At 43.5% G+C, this 20,834-nt stretch overlaps 1 protein-coding gene across 12 annotated transcripts in view; it reads right to left on the bottom strand.

Annotated features, from left to right (window-relative positions):
- Positions 1-20,834, bottom strand: part of EPHB1 (EPH receptor B1) — a 355,934-nt gene that overhangs the window by 18,714 nt on the left and 316,386 nt on the right. For 5 of the 12 annotated variants that reach the window (XR_014157203.1, XR_014157206.1, XR_014157207.1 and 2 more), the window contains exons 11-16: positions 20,193-20,440; positions 19,078-19,293; positions 11,877-12,026; positions 6,630-6,823; positions 4,883-5,038; positions 2,544-3,808 (exon numbers count right to left, since the gene is read on the bottom strand). Coding sequence is in view for 5 of the 12 variants with exons in the window: in XM_081864477.1 (XP_081720603.1) it covers positions 4,883-5,038; positions 6,630-6,823; positions 11,877-12,026; positions 19,078-19,293; positions 20,193-20,440 (964 nt within the window). In the remaining 7 variants the exon portion in view is untranslated. The remainder of the gene's footprint in view (positions 1-2,543; positions 3,809-4,882; positions 5,039-6,629; positions 6,824-11,876; positions 12,027-19,077; positions 19,294-20,192; positions 20,441-20,834) is intronic. The other 7 variants (XM_081864477.1, XM_081864476.1, XM_081864475.1 and 4 more) reach the window with 2 other exon arrangements.

The following is a 20,834-nucleotide window of genomic DNA, read 5'->3' on the forward strand; positions in this document are numbered from 1 at the left end:
ACTGGTTTAGAGGATTAATATTCAGAATACACCTTTTCTATGCATGTTGTATTTGGTTTGACAACATACTTGAATACAGATTTTTGCACTGAATACTCCAGAAGGGATTCATGACTGGCTATCAGACAGGGCTAAGAACACTCCCTTGTGTTGTTAAACAAGGGGCTTTTTTCCGTTGCCTGTCTGGGGAGGCCCTGCAAGATAAAACATCATTCTTTTGCATCTTGTTAGCATCTCCTTCTAACCCGGGCTGCAGGGAACTTTCCTAATAATCAGATGGCAGTGATATAAAGAAGCCTTCAGGTCTCTCTTTTTTGTGGTAATTTGCCAGAGACAGGCTGGTGCTCCATCACCCTTCCTTCTCTCTTTGCTACACATTTTCAGAGTGTCACAACACTGAAAAGTGTCAGAAAGGCCACCTAACCCATCTCTCTTTCAAATGTTAAAGCCATCCGCTCACTTAACTCACACTGGCCCTGACTAGAAGGTAAGGAGTGAGATGGACCAAATGGTCACACTCATTGCAAGGCATTTGAGTATGTTCAAATTAGCAAATCAAAGCAAGTGGAGGGAAATCCTTCCCAACCCCAAATATGGAGCTCCATCAACTACAGAATATCCCTAAAGCCAACATTTACTGAACAAAAGATCTATTCCACTCAACATCTTGCTTTGATTTGTGGCAGATCCTGACGAACCAGGGGAAGGGAGCACAAACCCACCGGGCGTGAGTTGGGGCTGCCAAGTGGACTGCTGCTGAAACATGAGCTTGAGGAATTAGGGTAACCTTCATAATATTACTCAACTCTGCTTTAGAATAAATAAGTTTTATAGCTCCCACGGTGAGGCCAGAGTAGCTGTAAACACAGTGGCTGATTTATGCGACGTCTGTGATGCTGCAAAAGAAGCTGTGGAATGCCGTTATATAAGAAGAGATGCAAGATATTATACGGAAAGATTAGCCTGGAGGTGATGATGACGGATAATTCTACTACACCTACATTTGCTGCATATGCACTTGCCCTCCCACCCAAATCTACAGATGGGATTATGACAGAGGTGTAATGAGCATGGGTGCAAATGACATGCTTCCACATTTGGTCCAGGAAAATCAATATATCCTTTCAGCTTTAATTCTGCGATGGTGAGAAGCTCTTTTCAGACATTCTGGACTATCAAACACTTTTAAAAATAACATTGCCTACCTGCACAAAAATACTTCCCACTTAAATAGGTGGCACTTTTTACACACATTTCTCCTGTATGCATTGGTGATTAATATACAGAAATAGGCACATGCATGTACACACACTCACAGAGCTAACTAGAATTAGGGCCATGGCAAGAAAATTTGGTAGAAGAGCTGCAAAGCTCCTTTAAGAGAAAACAGGTATGGATACTACTACCAATGGTGTATGTGCATCTTAGGGTACATTCAGATGTGGTTTATTGCATTAGTTTAGCTGGTTATAATGCTAGTGCTTCTTTTTAAACTGGATCACCTGTTGCACTATGGAATATACATAATGGAACATACCACCATATTGTGCTAATTTTTATTCACACCAGCGGGTGGCATCAGATATGTTGCCACCCTTTATGCACATGAGGGCTTCTGTTCCCCCATGATTCACCCATGAAAATGGTGAGAAAGAACTGTATGCCAGAATACCACCCCAAATTACATCATGTGAGCTGTGTTGGCATGATCCATGAAAACTGCAGGGAAATTACAGCACTTTTCCCCCCTAGAAGTAATTAACATGGAAATGAACACTAATTTTTCACTATATTTTCAGAAGTGGCCTTTATATTATGTGAAAGATCACATAAAACAAGTGTTGTCTGAAGGAAGCCTTATTATACTATGGGATCACAATTCATAACACTGGGGCACCATACATATGTATGACTCAGTGCACTGGCGATGTAGATAATGTACCCACCTGCCAGTTGTCTAGTGAAGTAGTGGAATTATTTTCCTTTGAAATTAAAACATTCCCCCTCCCCCAGACAGACATCAATGGAAGATGCTTATATTTATAAGATGTTGTTTAGGGCAGGGGTTGGCCTAGATAATCCATTAGGTCTCTTCCAATTCTGAAAGCCAGCTGCATTTCCAGGTTTGCTTTAGAAAAAAATAGCTGATTGCACCCATTTTTTTTTAATGAAGTGCAAGCTGACAGTTGGCTGCATCCCTTAAAAAGTGACAGTGTACAATTATAACAGTCTAGTTAAAAGCCTCGTTAAGGGACAATTCATTTGCATAAACTCTTGTAGTGCCCGGCTAGCTCAGTCGGTAGAGCATGGGACTCTTAATCTCAGGGTCATTTGCATAAACTCTTCTGATTAAAGAAGGGCTACTGCTCCTTCTGTATACTGTGAGGTATAGCTAATTTGTTGTCTACTTTAAATGAGCTAAGTTACCAGAATGATAATATATAGAGGGCAAAGGGCCAGATGAAAGAATGTTAAAGAAACATAAGAGACAAGCAGTAAAGGAAAGGGATGGACAGACAGATGGATGCAGCACATGAACCTACCTCTGATGGCATGAAACCAAAGTGAATATATATCAAAATTCTTAGGTCCACACAAGGAAACTAAATATCCCCGAGTCTTCCTCTGTTGGTCCCTGGGATGCTAGATTCTACTGTTCAGTTGCCTCTACAGTTGTGCATCCTGTAACAGTTTTACACGAAACCCTTGTTGCATAGTCCACTCTTCTGCTTTCTTCCTCCTATGAAATCCTTTGCTTTCCCTTTTCTCCCCCCATTTCCTATTACACGTTCCATGCGCAGTTGATCTAGACAGAAAGCAAAACATACCACTTCTGTTCCCCCACTGAATCTCCAGTTTCCCCGGAGGTGGTGAATTTATCTTCCGTCAGTCCCACTTGGTTTTTTTCCTGCTATGGACAAGCAGTGAGTGACTCCTCAGTTAAGTTGACAACATACAGACGCACACACGCACACTCGCGGGAACACCTTCTCTCTTTCTTCTTTTCCATGAGGATTTTTTTTCCCTTTTTGCAAAAAAATGCAAGCAAAAGAAAAAAACAAGGTTTTCTATTGAAGGTACATCTCTTCTTCAATATGAAGACATTAACTGGATTGTTCTGGATCCCCCATGCAGTGGTCAGTGAAGTCCTTTGGTAACTGGTGGAACAATGCCTTGATATTCTAGTAGGTAGCTGTAGAGACTGTTGAAGAAAATTCCCCAGGGTTTATGAGCAAAACAGGGAAATGGGTGGGTGAGAAGGACTCCATCAGGAGAAGGTAAGAAGAGAAGAAAAGGAACATGATTGCTGAAGATGGTTGCTCTGGGTTGCATCTCTCTCCTTCCCACCGGCCCCTTGACTACTGCTCACTGGTAGTGGGATTAGAGTCTCTTTTCCTCCCAACACACATTGGTTTGTCTTCACTGCTTTTTTTTAAATATATGGTTTGTACATATTTATACTTATTTATATGCTGCTTCCCATGGCATCAGTAAGTGTGCTTCTGTTGGAGAGAAACGGAAGTTGCCATGTTGAAACAAGTCCTGTGTCCTCTTCGCCTGCAGCTCCTAAAAGTTCTCAGACGATAATCCAACCTCTGCAAACATCTCACTGTCTTGTCGGCTTACCCTCCCCTCCCACATCCAACCCTCCTCTGTCCTCCCCTCTTTTCCCCCATTGTTGTAAGAAGACACGAAGCATCATGCCATCGAAGTTGGCGACTGGCTCATCTGTACTCTCATAGACTGGACACTGTTCAGGATCTTCTTCTGGTGTCCAGCTAAGGTCACCCCTATTCTTAGAAGATCTCTGCAAAAGACAAGAGACAGGATCATACTCGTGTAGTAGAGACCTTTGTCCCAAGTCTCTCCTTTGGCTATGTGGACATGATACATGGCCTGGCAAATTCAAACTGCAGTACAGGAAACTAGGCTGGTAACCAAAGATCAGCAATCGGTGCTGATGAAAGACATGGGATGAATGTGCATATGTGTATGAGCCAAAAGTATTACTTTTCTCAAAGCCACAACAAACGGACACTTGAGCACAAAAGGATTAGGGAGTCTATTTTCCCTTTCTGCAAAGATGCTAACTGCCTAACCACATAACCACATGCTCTTTTCTAGGCTTCTGCATTCAAGATTATGGAGCTACTGCAATCCCTGAATGGGGGGACAGGACACCACATCAGAGACACCCAACACTATGGATTCATTGTGTCTTGACCTCTAAGTGGAGGGCTACTGGGAAGATGGCAGCAAGTGGGTGAATACCTGAGAGTATAGCTTACTGGTTGAAGAGCCTTTGATGATGAATGAAGCTAATGGTTAGCGTGGGAGCAAGGAACATGTGGAAGTTTTGGAGTGCAAATAAATTCTGGGAGCAAATTAATCTGGCCAAGAGAAATGGAGGCAAAGTGGTAAAGAGCTTGTGGGAGGAGACATTTTGCCTTATAAGTTATGACCTGCTTCCCTTCCTTATATATTTACTTACTTAAAATGTGTGTGTGTGTGTACACACACACACATTCATTCCAAAAGCAGTTCAGAAACTAAAATAATACCCAACGACAATAAAATATCCATGAAATAACAGAATTTAAATATGCCAAACAACAACAGGAAAAAAAACAGCACAGCAATAGACTCCATATGAAGTCAGAAAGGAAGTGGTTCATTTTCAAAGGCCAAACAAAAAATGGGAAAAAATAAATCCCTGTTTTCAGGAAGTCAGCACATTCCCAGTGCTGAAGTTCTACTCTGATCCAGAATCTGCCCAGTGAATTCTTGAACCCTAGTTCCGTCTTCTCTCATCACTGAGGTAAGAACACTCATTCAATCTGTGTGCTAAAAACTGAAGTGAGAATGAGAAGGCACCACTTACTCTGATGTCATTTGGGCAACTAATTGAAGGGACGTGAATCCAGCAGTCAGAAAACTGTCTCTGTACTGGTTCATTTTGATGGCGCTGAGCCAATCTTCTACTGAGGTAAAGGCAGTGAAATCAGGGATGGAGCGGTCCAACAGTGGCTGAGAAGGCCTAGATCATGAGACAAACAATAGGTCAGGGCGGAATAATCATTAACGATGAACTATGATAAGAAAAACAAAGGCAGTATGAGCAAAAATTGGGTAATTGAGGTTCCGCTTATTCTCCTCTCACTAACCTACCTGGTCCTGTGACTGGACAAATTCCAACCTTCATTCAACCTTCTCTTCCATCCCATTCACTCAGTGGTGCCAGATACACCTTCCCACATTTCCATGAGGCAAAACACAGGAACACCAGGCTCACCTGATGCTGCTACCAGATGACACCACTTCAGGCTGAAGGATGAGGATCAAATGTCTGAATGTTCCCTCTTGTACTTTTTCTTTTTAAAAAACAAAGCCCTCTTCATGCAAATTCAAAACTAGCATGCCAGGGAGCTTATGTCAGAACTGCATCCTCAATAGGCCAGTTTTGGATGTGCAAAAAGTGTTTTAGTGCTGGCTATGGCCTGTTTGATGCAAATGAGGACACCTCTGCTTCTCCACCCATAACTTTCCAATGGAAAGGTGGCAGTCCCATTTGCCACACAGAGTTTCTAGATGCTCTGGACAGTAAAAAGTTAATTTGGTAGCTGTACTTCCTGGGCTTGGAGAATCTGTGGCATCTGCATTGGCTTCAGCCAGAGTGACATTCCCTGCCCCACTGAGGATTCATCTGGAGGGAGTGGGGATGACAAGGAGGAATGTGTTTGGTATGAAGTCCTTGGATGCTCCTACATGGTAGTCTGCTTTGCACACCACACTGAGCCAACCATGGCTTAGCATGACCATGGAAGCATACAGGTTCATGGAGAAGAGATACCACCCACTTTGCCCCTCTCTGGTCATTTTGTTGCGGTGCCATGACTTGGCTGAGCATGTCACCCAAACCTGGGTTCATAGTTTAGCTCTCCCCAGACTAACTATGAGCTGTCACCAAGGATGGTCCCATGGTTTACAGCTCATGGTTTGTCCAGGCTTAGCTCGATGCAGCAAAAGAACTAGGGAGGAATGAAGTGGCTATAGTTTCCTCTTTCACAGCCTGCACACTCACATGGCTTGGGCCATTCCTGCCACCTTCTTTTCTTCTGGGAAGTTGGGAGCAGGGGGATCAGAAATAGTACTTTAGGAGTCAGTAAACACAATGCAGGCCTCTCTGCTTCTCTTTGGCTTTGAATCACAACCTTTAACCAATAGGTTATATTCTGAAGCTTGGGCTGATTCAATGCTTTAATTGACAGGAACTTTTATTGGCAGGACTCACTTAAGAGCAACTTGATTCTGTTTTGACGATTTACTGTTTTGTTATGTAACTGTACTATAGAATGAACAAGAACAACAAGTAGTAGTTTCTGTTAATTAAAATGGTAAATTGTCTCACTCTCCTTTAAAAGAGCCATATTTTAAGTGTTTGGTAATATGCAAATGTATTTAAATAAAACTGATTAATTAATCATTTTAAAATTTAAGAGAGATTATTAATCAACTAGGTTTTTTTTTGTTTTGTTTTGTTTTTTAAGCTGCTTGGCAGTTCTACTTGCAATGCCAAATATGGCTTTCAGGGCCTCAGCCACTACGCAGCAAGGCAGCTGGAAACTTACACAGCGGTGATGGTAGCCACAGTTTTGAGGCTTGCTGGATTACGGATCATTTTGTCTAGGGTGTTAACTATTTCAGCAAAGCGTGGCCGGGTGTTGCGGTCTTTCTGCCAGCAATCTAACATAAGCTGGTGGAGGGCAGCTGGGCAGTCCATGGGAGGAGGGAGCCGGTAGTCTTGTTCAATTGCATTAATTACCTACAAAAATAAAAGTGCATCGGTAAGTTAAAGAGATAAATACAAACGTTAAGAAAAACAACCTGGAGGGTCATCAGTGTTTTTTTGTTAAAAAAAAGAAAAACAGCAACAAAGGATGGGGGGCTAACATTTTAACTTGAAGGAAAAACCTAGACCCTTGCTGGGTGTGCCCAAACCCTTTCATTAGGACCAATAAAAAGAGGTTTCAGATTCACTTTAGACGGCACCTGCAAATTCAGGTAGGTAGCCGTGTTGGTCTGATGCAGTCTATCTATCTATCTATCTATCTATCTATCTACGTATCTATCATTGTCCAGTAGCACCTTACAGATCAACTAAGTTTGTTCTTGGTATAAGCTTTGTGTGCATGCACACTTCTTCAGAAACACTGAAACAGAAGTCACCAGACTCTTATATATGGTGGGAGGGTAGGGTGGAGTTTTTCTCAGGAGTGTAGTAGGAGATGGGAGATTGACTCAATGGGTATGGTAAACCTGTTGACAACTGTTAACGACTGCAATTAGTCCTACAGGAAAAAGCAAGGGATAGTATGCAGATGATTAGCATATGTAATGAGACAGGAATCCAATATCTCTATTAAGACCAGGTCTAAAAGATGAGCAATTAAATAGTGTGTTTGATGGTGTGTTTGATGTTGTTAGGTCCAGTGATGGTGTTGTCTGGGTGTATGTGGCAGCATAGTTGGCATCTGGGTTTATTGCAGGCTCTGGTACCAGTGTCCATGTTAAGTCTGCTTGCTGTATTGTTTGCCTGCAAATTCAATTCAAGCTGGCAGTCCTCTTCCTCTACAATTGGTCATGGTCAGGGCCTTTGCAAGGCTGAGAGGCTGAATATTCACTTGAGCCCTTTCCCCTACCACATGGAGTGTACTGTTCATCAGTGCGGATGTGGCCTGCCTCCATACATGAGGTCAAGGGCAACTGTCCCCATTGCACCCACCAGGCATGCCAATGCTCTATCTGCAACCAAAAGTGCAGCAAAAGGAAGCAAGGTAGGATGCCCGCTAATCAAAAGTGTGTGTGTGTATGAATGCAAATACTAGTCATGGGGCATATAGTCCAGACTGGGATCATGTCAGAGGGAAAAAGTTTAAGCCCCAGCATTCCTATCTGGATTGGTATCCCTTGGTGGCTGCTATTTAGCATAGAAAAAACAAGCACCCAAGGACCCATCATGTGATTCCTATCTAGTTTGGTCCTAAGTTAGTGTTTAACTTCACACAGGTCGGCCAGTGGCAATATTATTATTATTATTATTATTATTATTACTACTACTACTACTACTACTACTACTACTACTACTACTTATGTTGCTTGTTACCTAAATGGTAGGCAAGAGACTTACACAGATAGATGGATGGATGGATAGATAGATAGATAGATAGATAGATAGATAGATAGATAGATAGATGATAGATAGATAGATAGATAGATGATAGATATGGATAGAAAGATAGATATGAAATTATTTTGAAACAATAACATTCCATACAATATATTGGGGGGGGGGGTGTACAAAGAACAAAAAACAAGTCATCCCATAACAGTGACAGAAAATTCTGACAGCACACTAACAATAAAACAAAAGGATATTCCCACCCACTAACCAGCAGAGTGAACTAAAAACTCAAATATATAACAGAAGGAGCAATTTACCTGCCCTTGCTGCTTAGAAGAATCTCATTTGGCTCATCTTACTAATTTACTCTCTACAGGTCCTCCCATAGTGCTCTACTAGTGAAGCTCAACCACAGCAGGAATGGCAACAAGGCTTAGAAAAGAATCTCTCTTGTTATATGGATTCAACAGTTGGGTGGTTGGAATGTGGTAAATTTAGCACTGGATTCAGCCAGCTAAAATGTTGCCTCTCCTCCAGAGCCGCCCTGCTCTATCCCTCCTGGGCTAAGGTATGTTCCCCACCCTCGTTTTCCTTTAGAAATTGAGCTCTTTTTTCCAGCCAGTATTCAGAACACTAATATGGAGTAAAGGAAGAGGTATGTGCCCTCTGCACAAGAAGCAAAGGAAACATTCCTCTCTCCGAAGGAAGCAGGGCATTGAGAGGTTAATTTGAGTTCTGATGCTTCAAGACAAAGGTAGTCCCTTCCCTGTTAGCAGCCGCCACTCTCATTATCTCTGCCTATCATGCTGGAGTGCAGGACTTCATCAAGTCTCTGTGCCTGGCTCATAAACCCTCTGAACATTTTCAAAGGCCTGCCAGGTTCCTAGTGTCCAATTACCACCATACTGGCTCCTCTTCCTCTGCTCCTCTCCCCTTCTCAGCTTCTTTCATCTCCGAAACTCTTTCTTTGCAGCACAGGTTCAAGGGAAAATAAGAAGAAGGGAATGGCAAGCTGGAGTTTGCACCTCACAGCTAGCATTTCCCAGCCTTTCTCAAGGGCCCAGCATGCATCAGCACTGGAACTGACTCCCAACATTTCCGCCTGAAAATCACCAGTAGATAAAACAGGCAGCCCCAGTGCTCAGATACAAAAGGTGTCACTGCATGGCTCAGTGTGGCTGTGTGATTAAGCAGAGACTTGTCTTCCATACTGCACTTCTACAATGTTGTTATATATAGTTGTGGACACCGCTAACAAACATCCTTCTTTGTGCATACAGCACACTGTGGAAGGGGAAATGGATGTGCCAGTTGTTCACTGCACAGCTAACAAGGCGAGGCAAGATTGTTCAATCTTAAAAAGAAAGTGCTTGCTGAACAGCCTTAGGGCTAGGAAATGCTCTTTTGGGGAGGTAAGATCAATTAACACAACAGACATTTATCATGAATAGTATGAAGAGAATTATTATTATTATTATTATTATTATTATTATTACTACTATTACTATTAAAATTTATATACCACTCTTTATCCAAAGATCACAGGGTGGTTTACAGTATAAGAATGCAGTAATATGTGGTTTCTTGCTTTTTCTCATAATATAAGAACCAGGGAGGGGGTTAATACTGATTGACAAGAGATTTAGAATGAACAAGGTATTCAGAATATATATAAGGAAGCACTATCTTACCCAAGCATAGTTAACACCTAGAATTCACTGTCACAACATGTGGTGGATGTCACTGTTTAAGTGGCTTTGTGAGAGAGGAAACTGTAGGAGATGGTTCTCTCAAGAGCTATTAGCCACACCAGCTAAATGGAACCTCAATGTTCAGAAGCCACAAGTCACTGAGTAACAGCTGCTGGAAGCATAAAATGAGGGAGGGCTCTTCTGGTGGGCATCATGGACATTTGAACAGGATGCTAGATTAGACGGACCTTTTCCAAAGAGTGTTGGAAGGGAGCTCGGAGTTCCTCTAGTCCAAGCCCTCCTCAATGCAGGATGCAACTACAGCATCCCTCTGCTAAAACTACAGCAACCAAACTGCTTGAATACCTCCAGCAGAGAACTCCCCACCTTCCATGGCAGTCTGCTGCACTGCTGTACATTTCTTACCTTCAGGAACTTTTTCCTAATGTTTAGCTGAAATTGGTTTTCCCAAAATCTCCACCCATTCCTGCTCTAGAGCAACAGAAAACAAGCCTATGCTGTGTTCTGCATGTATGTGCTTCAGATATCTGAAGACAATGATCATGCCTCCCCTTAATCTTCTCTAGACTAAATATACCTGGCTCTTTCAACTGTCTCCCATAATAATAGTAAATAAAATTTTATTTATATCCTGCCCTCCCCAGCCGAAGCCGGGCTCAGAACGGCTAACAACAATAAAAGTAACACAGCATTCTAAAATCAATTCAAAAACAAATTAATGGCAACCATTGGGCTAGAGTTCTGTGAGGATTACCAAAGGAGGGGATCAGACTGTGCCTTGGCCAAAGGCCTGGTGGAACAGCTCTGTCTTGCAGGCCCTGCGGCAGTGGCGTAGCGTGGGGGGTGCAGGGGGGGCCAGCCGCACCGGGCGCAACATTTGGGGGGGCGCTCGCACTCGCAGCTCTCTGCCCCTACCTGGCTCACTCACTCTCTCTCACTGCAGTGCTGGCTGTGCGAATCCGATCTGAGCTGCCGGGTCGCTGCCCACTGTGGAGGGGGAGGGTGCCAGTCGTGTGGTGCGGTGCGGAGCGGAAAGAGAGCAAGGGAGGGACTATCTGGGGGAGGGACAGTGCAGTGGCCGCCCAGCGCAGTGCTGAGCGCGGGAGAGAACCACACCCGACCAGCCCAGGCAGCAGCAAGAAGAAGCTGGCAGCGGCGGCAGGTTAGGGGTTAGGGGCACAAATTACTTGCCTTGCCCCGGGTTAGGGGGCGCAAATTACTTGCCTTGCCCCAGGTTAGGGGGCGCAAATTTCTTGCCTTGCCCCGGGTGCTGACAACCCATGCTACGCCGCTGCCCTGCGGAAAGATGTCAAGTCCTGCAGGGCCCTAGTCTCTTGTGACAGAGCATTCCACCAAATTGGGGCCACAGCTGAAAAAGCCCTGGCTCTGGTTGAGGCCAGCCTAACCTCCCTGTGGGCCGGGACCTCCAATATGTTTTTGTTTGAAGACCGTAAGGTCCTCCATTGGACATACCAGGAGAGGCGGTCCTGTAGGTACGAGGGTCCTAGGCCATATAGGGCTTTAATGGTTAAAACCAGCATCATAGGACAATCTCCAGACCTCTCTTCATCCTGGCTGCTCTCCTCTGGGCATGTTCAAGTTTATCAATGTCCCTCTTCAAATGTCTTTCTTCCTTTCAATATTGATTTACGTGAGGGCTACACTAACCTACATGGGGGGGGGGATGATATCAGGCAGAAAAATAATGCTGCTGTGTATGGGAAAGAAAGAGTATTGTACAAGTATATTCCATTGTCCCAACCAAGCCACTCCCTATGCAGAAAGACCTCCCCTTAAAGGAAAAGCTACACTAAGACATATTCCATACAAAAGATTTTGCTGAAAGAACGACAGTTGACATAGCACTGGAAAACCTTGAGCAATTCTTGCTGGAAGTGTGGTTGTGAAAAATTCTTTCCACCCTCGAGAAAAACAAAAGAATATGGCTTCTGTGGTCTAAGGGAGGGATTCACCAAACTCACATCTTGGTTGGACATGTCCCAATAGGGTCTTTCCCCAAATGACATCACTTCCCACATGAGAATCCCATAACTCCACACATCGCTGGCAGAGGTAAATTTGCGGTAGGCGATGGCTTCTGGGGCTGTCCACCTCACTGGGATCTTCCCACCCTGAAGGAGAAGAAAAGACAAGTGTTAACTGTAGATGCCTTTAGAGGCCATTATACAAATTCATGGAGGACGTGAGTACTGATGGCTACTAGTCAGGTTTTATGCTGCTGACAGTTTTACATGTTGTTACTACGACTCTTTTAGACATAATTCTTTAATATGTATTGATGTATTTCAGATCCCTTCCCCTATCCCCCCCCCCCCGTGTTACAGTTGTTATTTGAATTTTATATTTTGTGCCACCTTGGGAAACCTAAACCTAAAAGCAATGAAATTAACAAACAATAACTATAAAATTATATTTAAAAAATTCCTTCCAGTAGCACCTTAGAGGCCAACTAAGTTTGTTCTTGGTATGAGCTATCGTGTGCATGGTATCTGAAGAAGTGTGCATGCACACGAAAGCTCATACCAATAACAAACTTACCCTATTTTTCGCCCTATAGGACGCACTTTTTCCCCTCCAAAAATGAAGGGGAAATGCGTGTGCGTCCTATGGGGTGAATGCAGGCTTTCGCCAAAGCCTGGAGAGCGAGAGGGGTTGGTGCGCACCGACCCCTCTCACTCTCCAGGCTTCAGGAGAGCCGCAGCGCCAGTCCCACAAGGTCGGGGGACAGCGGGGAGGTGGAACGCCGCCATCCCGCTGTCTCCCGATGTGGTTTGGAGGCTGACGGCGGGGAGATGCGTGCTTCTCCCGGCCGTCAGCCCCGCAAGCTCCGGGGACAGCGGGGAGGCGCAGCGTGTCTTCCCGCTGTCCCCGGACCTGGTCTGCAGGCGGGCGGCGGGGAGAAGAGCGCTTCTCCCCGCTGCCTGCCCCGCAAGCGCCTGGGGGGGAAATAATTTTTTTTTCTTTATTTCCCCCCAAAAAAACTTGGTGCGTCCTATGGGGCAAAAAATACGGTAGTTGGTCTCTAAGGTGCTACTGGAAGGAATTTTTTTAAATTTTGTTTCGACTACGGCAGACCAACACGGCTACCTACCTGTAACTAGAACTATAAAATTATAGCTTACTTCCTAGGAGCCTTGCACTTGGCATTGCTTGGGAATTCTAAGAAACAACAGCAATAACCAAACTCCACAGTGCTATTTTGGAATCAGTGGTTAAAGTCAGTGCTGTTTTGAAAAGTGCCACCATCTTGATTTAAAATGGCTTCAAGTTCTATCCATTCATAGATGAAAACCTGCTCCTTGATCTCACCAATCATTAAGCAAAATTTGGTTACAAACATATAGGTGTCCAAACATATAGCAAACATATATGTCCAAATATATAATAAACAGAGAAACAACTTCCCAAAATATATAGTAGACTAGCTGGATATACCTGGCATTGCTCAGGAATTCTAAGAAACAATAAAACACCAAGATTTGTAAATTGATTTTATTTTTTAAGGCTAATGCAGTTTGTTAGGTTCTATGACGGTGTACAGCCCCAGGGCACCAGATTAGCTCAACATGGGTCAATTCAGGAAACACCTGGATCTGGTTCTTAATCAATTGCAGGGGACAATAAATCATCATGTATGCAACCTTCCTAGTATCTGGGGAACAGAGTGGTGCTTGACAATAACATAAAGCTGGCTACCCCTGCTCTTAATTGTCCACATTAAAAACAAACCCAGAGCAATTGAAAGCTTAAAAAAGAAAGCCCAGTGTGAATGCCAATGTCCTTGGTTCACTGCAAATCCTGACAGATCAGTGGAAAATCACAAAATACAAAATTTCAGAGTGCAACACTATTTCAGACAAACCAGCTATTCAAGTGCTGATGTATGAGGAGGAGGAGAAGGATTTAGGTTTCCTTAGGAAGTCTCAGTAGATTTTACAAAAGACGTTGTTATTATTCTCCTTGGTAAAGTGACAGGTTCAGAGAGCAAAAGGAATACACCAAAGATTAGCTAAATGGACAATGACTAGATTACAGTTGGCTTTTGAACTAGCTTGCCATGTTTTAGACCTTGGACCCTAGAAATTGTAGTTTTTCAATTCTCAGAACCATAATTCCCATGATTCCATGAACAGCAACAAAACTGGTTTAGGTCTGTGTGTCCAAGAATAAGTCTAGGTTTGTGGCTTTAGCTTAGGGATGGGAAACCGGTGGCCCTTCAGATGTTGCTAGACTACAACTCCCATCATCCCTGCCTATTGGTTGTTTTCACAGGGGTGATGAGAGTTGGAGTCCAAACATATCTGAAGAGCCACAGGTGGTTCCCATCCCTGTCCTAGCTTATATACTTACCTTGTTCCTGAACATGCACCTTGAAGAAGGAGGCACAGGTTGTTTGCTGCATGTGACGTTTGTGGTAAGAAAATTAACATTATGACATTTATTCCAGCTGTGATGTTTAAATGTAAACACTAACTAAAATAACAAAATCTCATTCCCATGAATGCCAAGGAACATTCAAGTGTTTTGGAAAGGACAGCATGTTTCCTGCAGGGAATATGTAGGTGCTCTCACACTTACTAGTCCCAAAAGCAAACGTCAAAGGCTGACAGCAACAGCTGTTTCTCTGCACCTCTTTGCATATCAAGTAGAAACTATGGCCTTCAGGGTTTTATCCTGAGTGACACTTCCTTACCCTTGGCAGTTTTCTATTGTGGCACAGGCAAACTTCCTTTGCTTCGGGCCTCTTCCCCTAAGAAAGATGGCAAGCGAAGGGCAAGGAAGTGGAGTTGCCCTTGGCACAAAGATGACAGCTCATCACAAATACACCAGATGAGGAGCAACACATACTTTGGTAGCTCGGTTTGAAATTATATTTGTCCAATTCTAGGAGGCAACTAATGTGGGTTCCCTTTCATTATATTTCAGGGCATGTCAGCAAACATGCCTCTCTGAGTGAGCACATCTCAGCATAGCTACAAAAGATACCTACTGTCAGAATGTTGGGAAGGGACCTATTTAAAACCAGAAGATGGAGAACGTGCTTTTGATGTCTTAATGGTTCCTACAGCAACAGTGGGGGGATTCTGTGCACAGCAGGGGACTTTTTTGAACCATGCTCTCCTGGTTTAAATGCAGATTCCCACCAGCGCTTTGCATTTCATACAGCTCAATCAACTTCAGTTTCCCTGATCTAAGCTATACTAGTGCAGAAGTTGACAAAGTGAGTTCAAGGTGATGGTGCTGTTCATGCTCATTTGAATCTTGTTGAGTGTGTATTTCAAATATCTAGATCGTCAAAGAAATTAAGATGGTAAAACCGTGGTCTTGGGAAAGAAAGTGCTGGAGTAACTGGGCACCAGGGGGAGAATCAGAGATGCCCAGCAATAGTAGGAGGAGTGAGCAGCAGTAGTGAGCATGTTAAAGCGTTAAAGCAAACATGTTAAAAGTTGCTATTGATATTGGGGATATCGGTAGGAACAAGGGATGCATGAGCTCTCCAGAGCCCATTAGCTGAGTTGACTCATTGTCTTGAATTAATTCTTTAATTATCTTATCTTCCCCCCACCCCCACAACAAATCAGGGGAAAGGTTTAGTTTTCTGGGCTAATCTAAGGCGCATGTAAAAATTATATACAGGCACCCATCCTACAACCCTTATCAGCACATCAGTATGTTGGAATATATATACCCCTCTCTTGGCTGCTATACCAATGGAGTGGGGGCAGGACTTATTGGAAGGAGGGGAGAGAAAGCTGTGAGGAAATTCATTTCCACACTTCATCTGGAGTAGGCTTCTTGGTTTCTGAGTCTAGCTCTGGCAAATTTCACTAGCATATCAAATGGAGGATTTGGTTGCCTTACACTTACCCTAAGACTGGTGACTGGGATAATATCTCACCTGTACAAAGGGAGGATGAGACAGCTCGCCTAATCCTAATAAATTTATCAGATCGGAGAGAGCTTCCCACTCAAAACATCTCTTCAATGGGTGTGAAGATTAAAACCTTGCACTCATCCCATGTGTGGCAGTGTGCCTCTCATCTGAGCCAGTGACTCTCCAACAGGAGGCAGACACCATTGTGACCTATTTGATGGGTAAGGACTGCCATGCCACAATGGAAGAGTGAGGAGTGCAATAAGCAGCAGCCGGAGCATGTGAAGTGTTAGAAAACAATTATCTTGTTTCCATGTAAATGATTCATGCCATAATTAAAACTAATGGGAGGAGGAAGAGAAACGCAGACAAAGTAAGACACTGACTCTGGGAGGAATTGTTTGCTCTAGTTTTCAGCTGCTTTTCAAAGATGGATGGCAAAACAGATTTCGTTGTTGTAATAAAAGCTCTATTTAAATAACCAAAAGAGGAGAGATTTGCTTGAAGGTTGTTTTTGCCTACCCTTTCCCCAGAGCAGAGCTATGAACCTGCCGTGGGAGGCTGTGATGTAATTGCAGGCAGTGCATCATTTCCCAGCTGCTGGGAAGACCATTTGTGGCATAAATTAACTATAAAAATACAGATGAGAAAATCTGCTTTTTCTCCAGAGGTGGGAGAGGCCACTTCATGCTCAATCCAGGCAGGCAGCGTCGGGCAGTTTAAACTCACATTGATTTACTTAAATGGGCCGCAGTGTGCAGCCTGGGGAGGAAACTGAACTCCCAGTTAAGCCAAGGATGGCTGATTCAAGGATTCTCAGCTGGTGTAAATTGGCCTGGCTGCAATGACTGCAAGGGCACCTATGCCACTGATTTGCAACCACCGGAAAGTGGATTTTCGGATCCAGTGAAATTCATACCAACTGACACCAGCTGGCTCCTTGTTTCTGGCTCAGTCGCCGGTATTCGCTCTGCAAGTGAACACAGCTATGGCATGCATGTGATCCTGTTCTAATCTCTCCAGTGTCAGGTATAAATGTCACAGTCAAGTCCCCAAAACTTCTTGAAGCAAGGACCTTTCCCATTTCACTGGACCTTTCAAAAATTCTGTCTTGCTGCTTGTTTGGCAAGATGTTGGTTAAAGATCTGATGTGCTTAGAAGGGAATTCTGGAACAGACAGTACCCACTTAGCTACACCCTCTAAATTAATGGAACACATATTAAAGGTTTTTCTACAGCATCTATTAAGGTGGCCCTTATCTTTTATGTGCTGTAGTGGTTAGACCAAGATTGGGGATACCTGTGTTCAAATCCCAAATCAGCCACAGAGCCCACTGGGGGATTGTGGAGCAGGCCAACAATGGCTGAATCTGTCAATGTTGGTTTCTCTCTGTTTTTCAATATTAAAATCAGTTTCCTACATTTCCTCAGCAATTTGCATCATCATCATCATCATCATCATCATTAAAAAAACCTTATGAAAATGTCATGTCCAGTTCTGTTTAATAAAGCGGAAGTTTTAAAACTGAGCTACTATAAAAGATATAGGTAAAGGTAAAGGGACCCCTGACCATTAGGTCCAGTCGTGGCCGACTCTGGGGTTGTGGCGCTCATCTCGCTTTATTGGCCAAGGGAGCCGGCATACAGCTTCTGGGTCATGTGGCCAGCATGACTAAGCCACTTCTAGCGAACCAGAGCAGCACACAGAAACGCCGTTTACCTTCCCACCGGAGCGATATCTATTTATCTACTTGCACTTTGACGTGTTTTCAAACTGCTAGGTTGGCAGGAGCAGGGACCGAGCAATGGGAGCTCACCCCGTCACGGGGATTCGAACCACCAACCTTCTGATCGGCAAGTCCTAGGCTCTGTGGTTTAACCCACAGCACCACCCACGTCCCTCATGAAAGATATACCTAGCCTTAAAAAGCATAAGGCATAGGAAGAAAGATTTTAAGTTGAATGATTTTAGGAAAATACTATTCAGTGCTGGAACAAACTTTTCAGATAATTATGAAATTTTGAGCAGTTCAAAGCAACAAAAATGTTTTGGTACAGGCATCAATCACCAGTGCTTTAGGATATCCTGACTTAAAGCCAATTAGATAGCCCACTGACCTTGGGCCAGTCGCAGTCTCTCAGCCTAACATACCTCACAGGGTTGTTGTGAGGAGAAAAATGTGAGGAAAAGAATCAAGTGTGCCACTTTGAGCTTCTTGGAGAAAAGGAGGGGTAAAAATGTAATAGACGCTTTCCAGCTTTGTTTTCTGGAATTCTGACATGATAAATAGAGCACACTAAGGGCTGCTGCCAAGGATCAGTAGATGCTGGTCATCAGTATTGGTGTTGCTTGAAAACACTCACTTTTGCCTTCAAGTCTCAGCAAGACAGCAGAAGAAGCCATTTGAGTCAACTGTGGAGTCTGAAAGGTCTGCTAAGACTGCAAACGATGTTGAGGCCAGCCAAGACAATGTGACCTAATATGGCCTCTTGCCAAGAAAAACCACCAAACTTTCCTTAGGAGAATTAACTCTAAGACATATCTTAAATCAAGAACTGCAAAATCCCACAGTGCTGTTGTAACTGTGTTTTGAATTTCTTGTGAATTCTGCGTTTCCTCCCTTCATTAAAAAGCAAGAGTTCACTGTCTGAACCACACAGTAAAATACCTGCATCCACTTAATAGGTGACATCATGGCTTTACAATATACACTGAGAGTCAATATACACTTCAGTATTAGAACCTGGACTTAATGAGCTGTTGGCAATCTGAGAAGTGATAGAGGAAGCTGTGTGTTGTTTCGGCAACAATGTATGCTTCTGAAAAAGCACATATCCAGTGTCTTCAAAAATTTCATTAAGCTGAATGGCTACGAAGTGGCTGCTGTGCTGATCCTATCACAAGTGTCAGTGCTAAGTACTATTTTGCTGTTCCCTTGAACTTGCCATCTGCTATGATCACCTGTTTGCTCATGTTCCTAGGCCGATACTTTTTCTCTCCTCCCTTCCTCTCTATTTCCCATTCAAAATATAGTTCCTTTGGGACCAAGCCTCCCTTGAAATGTGTCTCCAATATGACCTTGGTCCTCATAATCACCATACAACAAATTATGACTGCAATAAATATTGGAATGGATATTCAACTAAAACCATTTTGTATGGAAATCATTAGAAGAGGGCCAATGCATAGTTGCAGCTGTTATCACTGACTAAAAGTGAATTGATGGAAACTGCACATCTCCCTCCACGTGAGTTCTTACGTACATGATATGTGAACAGGAACTTACCAAAGAGCTGGTATAAGTGGGGTCTGAGGTGTCATCTTGTAAGTAACGTGACAGGCCAAAGTCAGATACTTTGCAAACCAGGTTGCTGTTGACCAGGATATTTCTGGCTGCAAGGTCCCGGTGGACATAATTCATTTCTGCAAGGTACTTCATACCAGCTGCGATCCCTCGCAGCATCCCCACCAACTGGATGACTGTAAACTGCCCATCATTTTGCTGTATCAGTGAAAGTTAAATGAAAGAATTAGCATTCCTCTGTATTCAAAGAATCCGGGCAGGGAATAGTATCCTACAATACGGGCTCTAAGGAACAGAGATCTATTTGGCCAGATAGGGAGGCTAATTTTGGGGAAATGTGAAGGAAGCGGTCCCAAGAGATGATAGGAAATCTCAGAATCAGTAGCTGAAGGAAGGAGAAAGAACAGGCAATAGACTGGAAACTAATTCTAATGAAAGCATAAGTGGAAGAGATGGAGTGCCAACAAAAATATGAGCAGTAAATGAAGAGAATTGAGAAAAGGAAGGACCAATGAAGGAATCTCAAGGAAAAAGCCATTGCCTACTATGGCAACCTACACCAACCTAGTATACTCTATATCTTTTCGGACTACAACTCCCACCATCCCCGCCCATTGGCCATTTTGCTAGGGCTGATGGCAGTTGGAGTCCAAAACTTCCTGAGAGGACCAGAATGGGCAAGACTGGTCCAAGAGCAGGAGAAGCTCTCCACTGGTGTCAGAAGGAGAGTTGGAGACCATTTAACAGTCCTAGGATGATGGTGATTATTTATATCCTGCCCTTTTCCCTGACAGAACTCAAGATAAAAACAAGAACTGCTAAAAACATTAAAAAAAATCAATAAAATCTGTTTAAAATACTTATCAGCAGGGTTGCTACAAAATGCAGTAAACATTTGCGCAACTTCCAAACAGATTTAGCAATAATTACATTAAGGCCAGGATGTCATTGTTGTTTTGGACGATTTAATTTGGAGGGAAAGGCATGCTCCTGCATTTGCAGGGCCGAATTGCACAGTGAACACCTCCACGAGAGCTGGCCTCATTAAATCGATCCAATTTCATTATCACTTCAAAAAGAAAGAAAGTCATACTTACTCGTAAAAAGGAATCCAGGGCACCATTTTCCATAAACTCTGTAATAATCATCACTGGGCGGCTTTTGGTGACCACCCCCTCTAGTCGAATGATGTTTGGATGATCAAACTGACCCATGATGCTGGCCTCACTCAGGAAATCCCGCCGCTGCTTCTCAGAGTAGCCAGCCTTTAATGTCTTAATAGCCACATAGATTTCTCTCTTGCCAGGCAGTTTGAGGCGCCCTTTGTAGACTTCACCAAACTCCCCTGTAATGGAACAGGTACCGTTTACAATCGACTTTGCTCGTTCTGCTATTTTAAGGGGGCGGGGAGAGAGAAATGAGTGCTACCCAAGCTGAGGACAAGGTGCTTGCCCAAGACATTCTAAACATTTCTTCAAAAAGTGAATGGCAGGAAAACATGTGTCTAAATACCAGCCCTGTAATAAAGTGAGCAGAAGCAACACACAGCACAATTCTTGTACCTTTAACTATATTATCAAAGAGGGAGGTTTGGGCCAAGGAGATTTTTTCTTTTAGCACTATCACATGACATGACAGTATGACATCACAATGCTGAAAGGTCCAGAAGCCTCTGTTCCAGCTTCCGCCAGGCTGGGTCTCTCCAGATGTTGCTGGACTGCAGCTCCCATCAGCTCTAG

The sequence above is a fragment of the Podarcis erhardii genome (genome assembly GCF_964252035.2).
Source record: "Podarcis erhardii genome assembly, chromosome: 5".
NCBI lineage: Eukaryota > Metazoa > Chordata > Lepidosauria > Squamata > Lacertidae > Podarcis > Podarcis erhardii.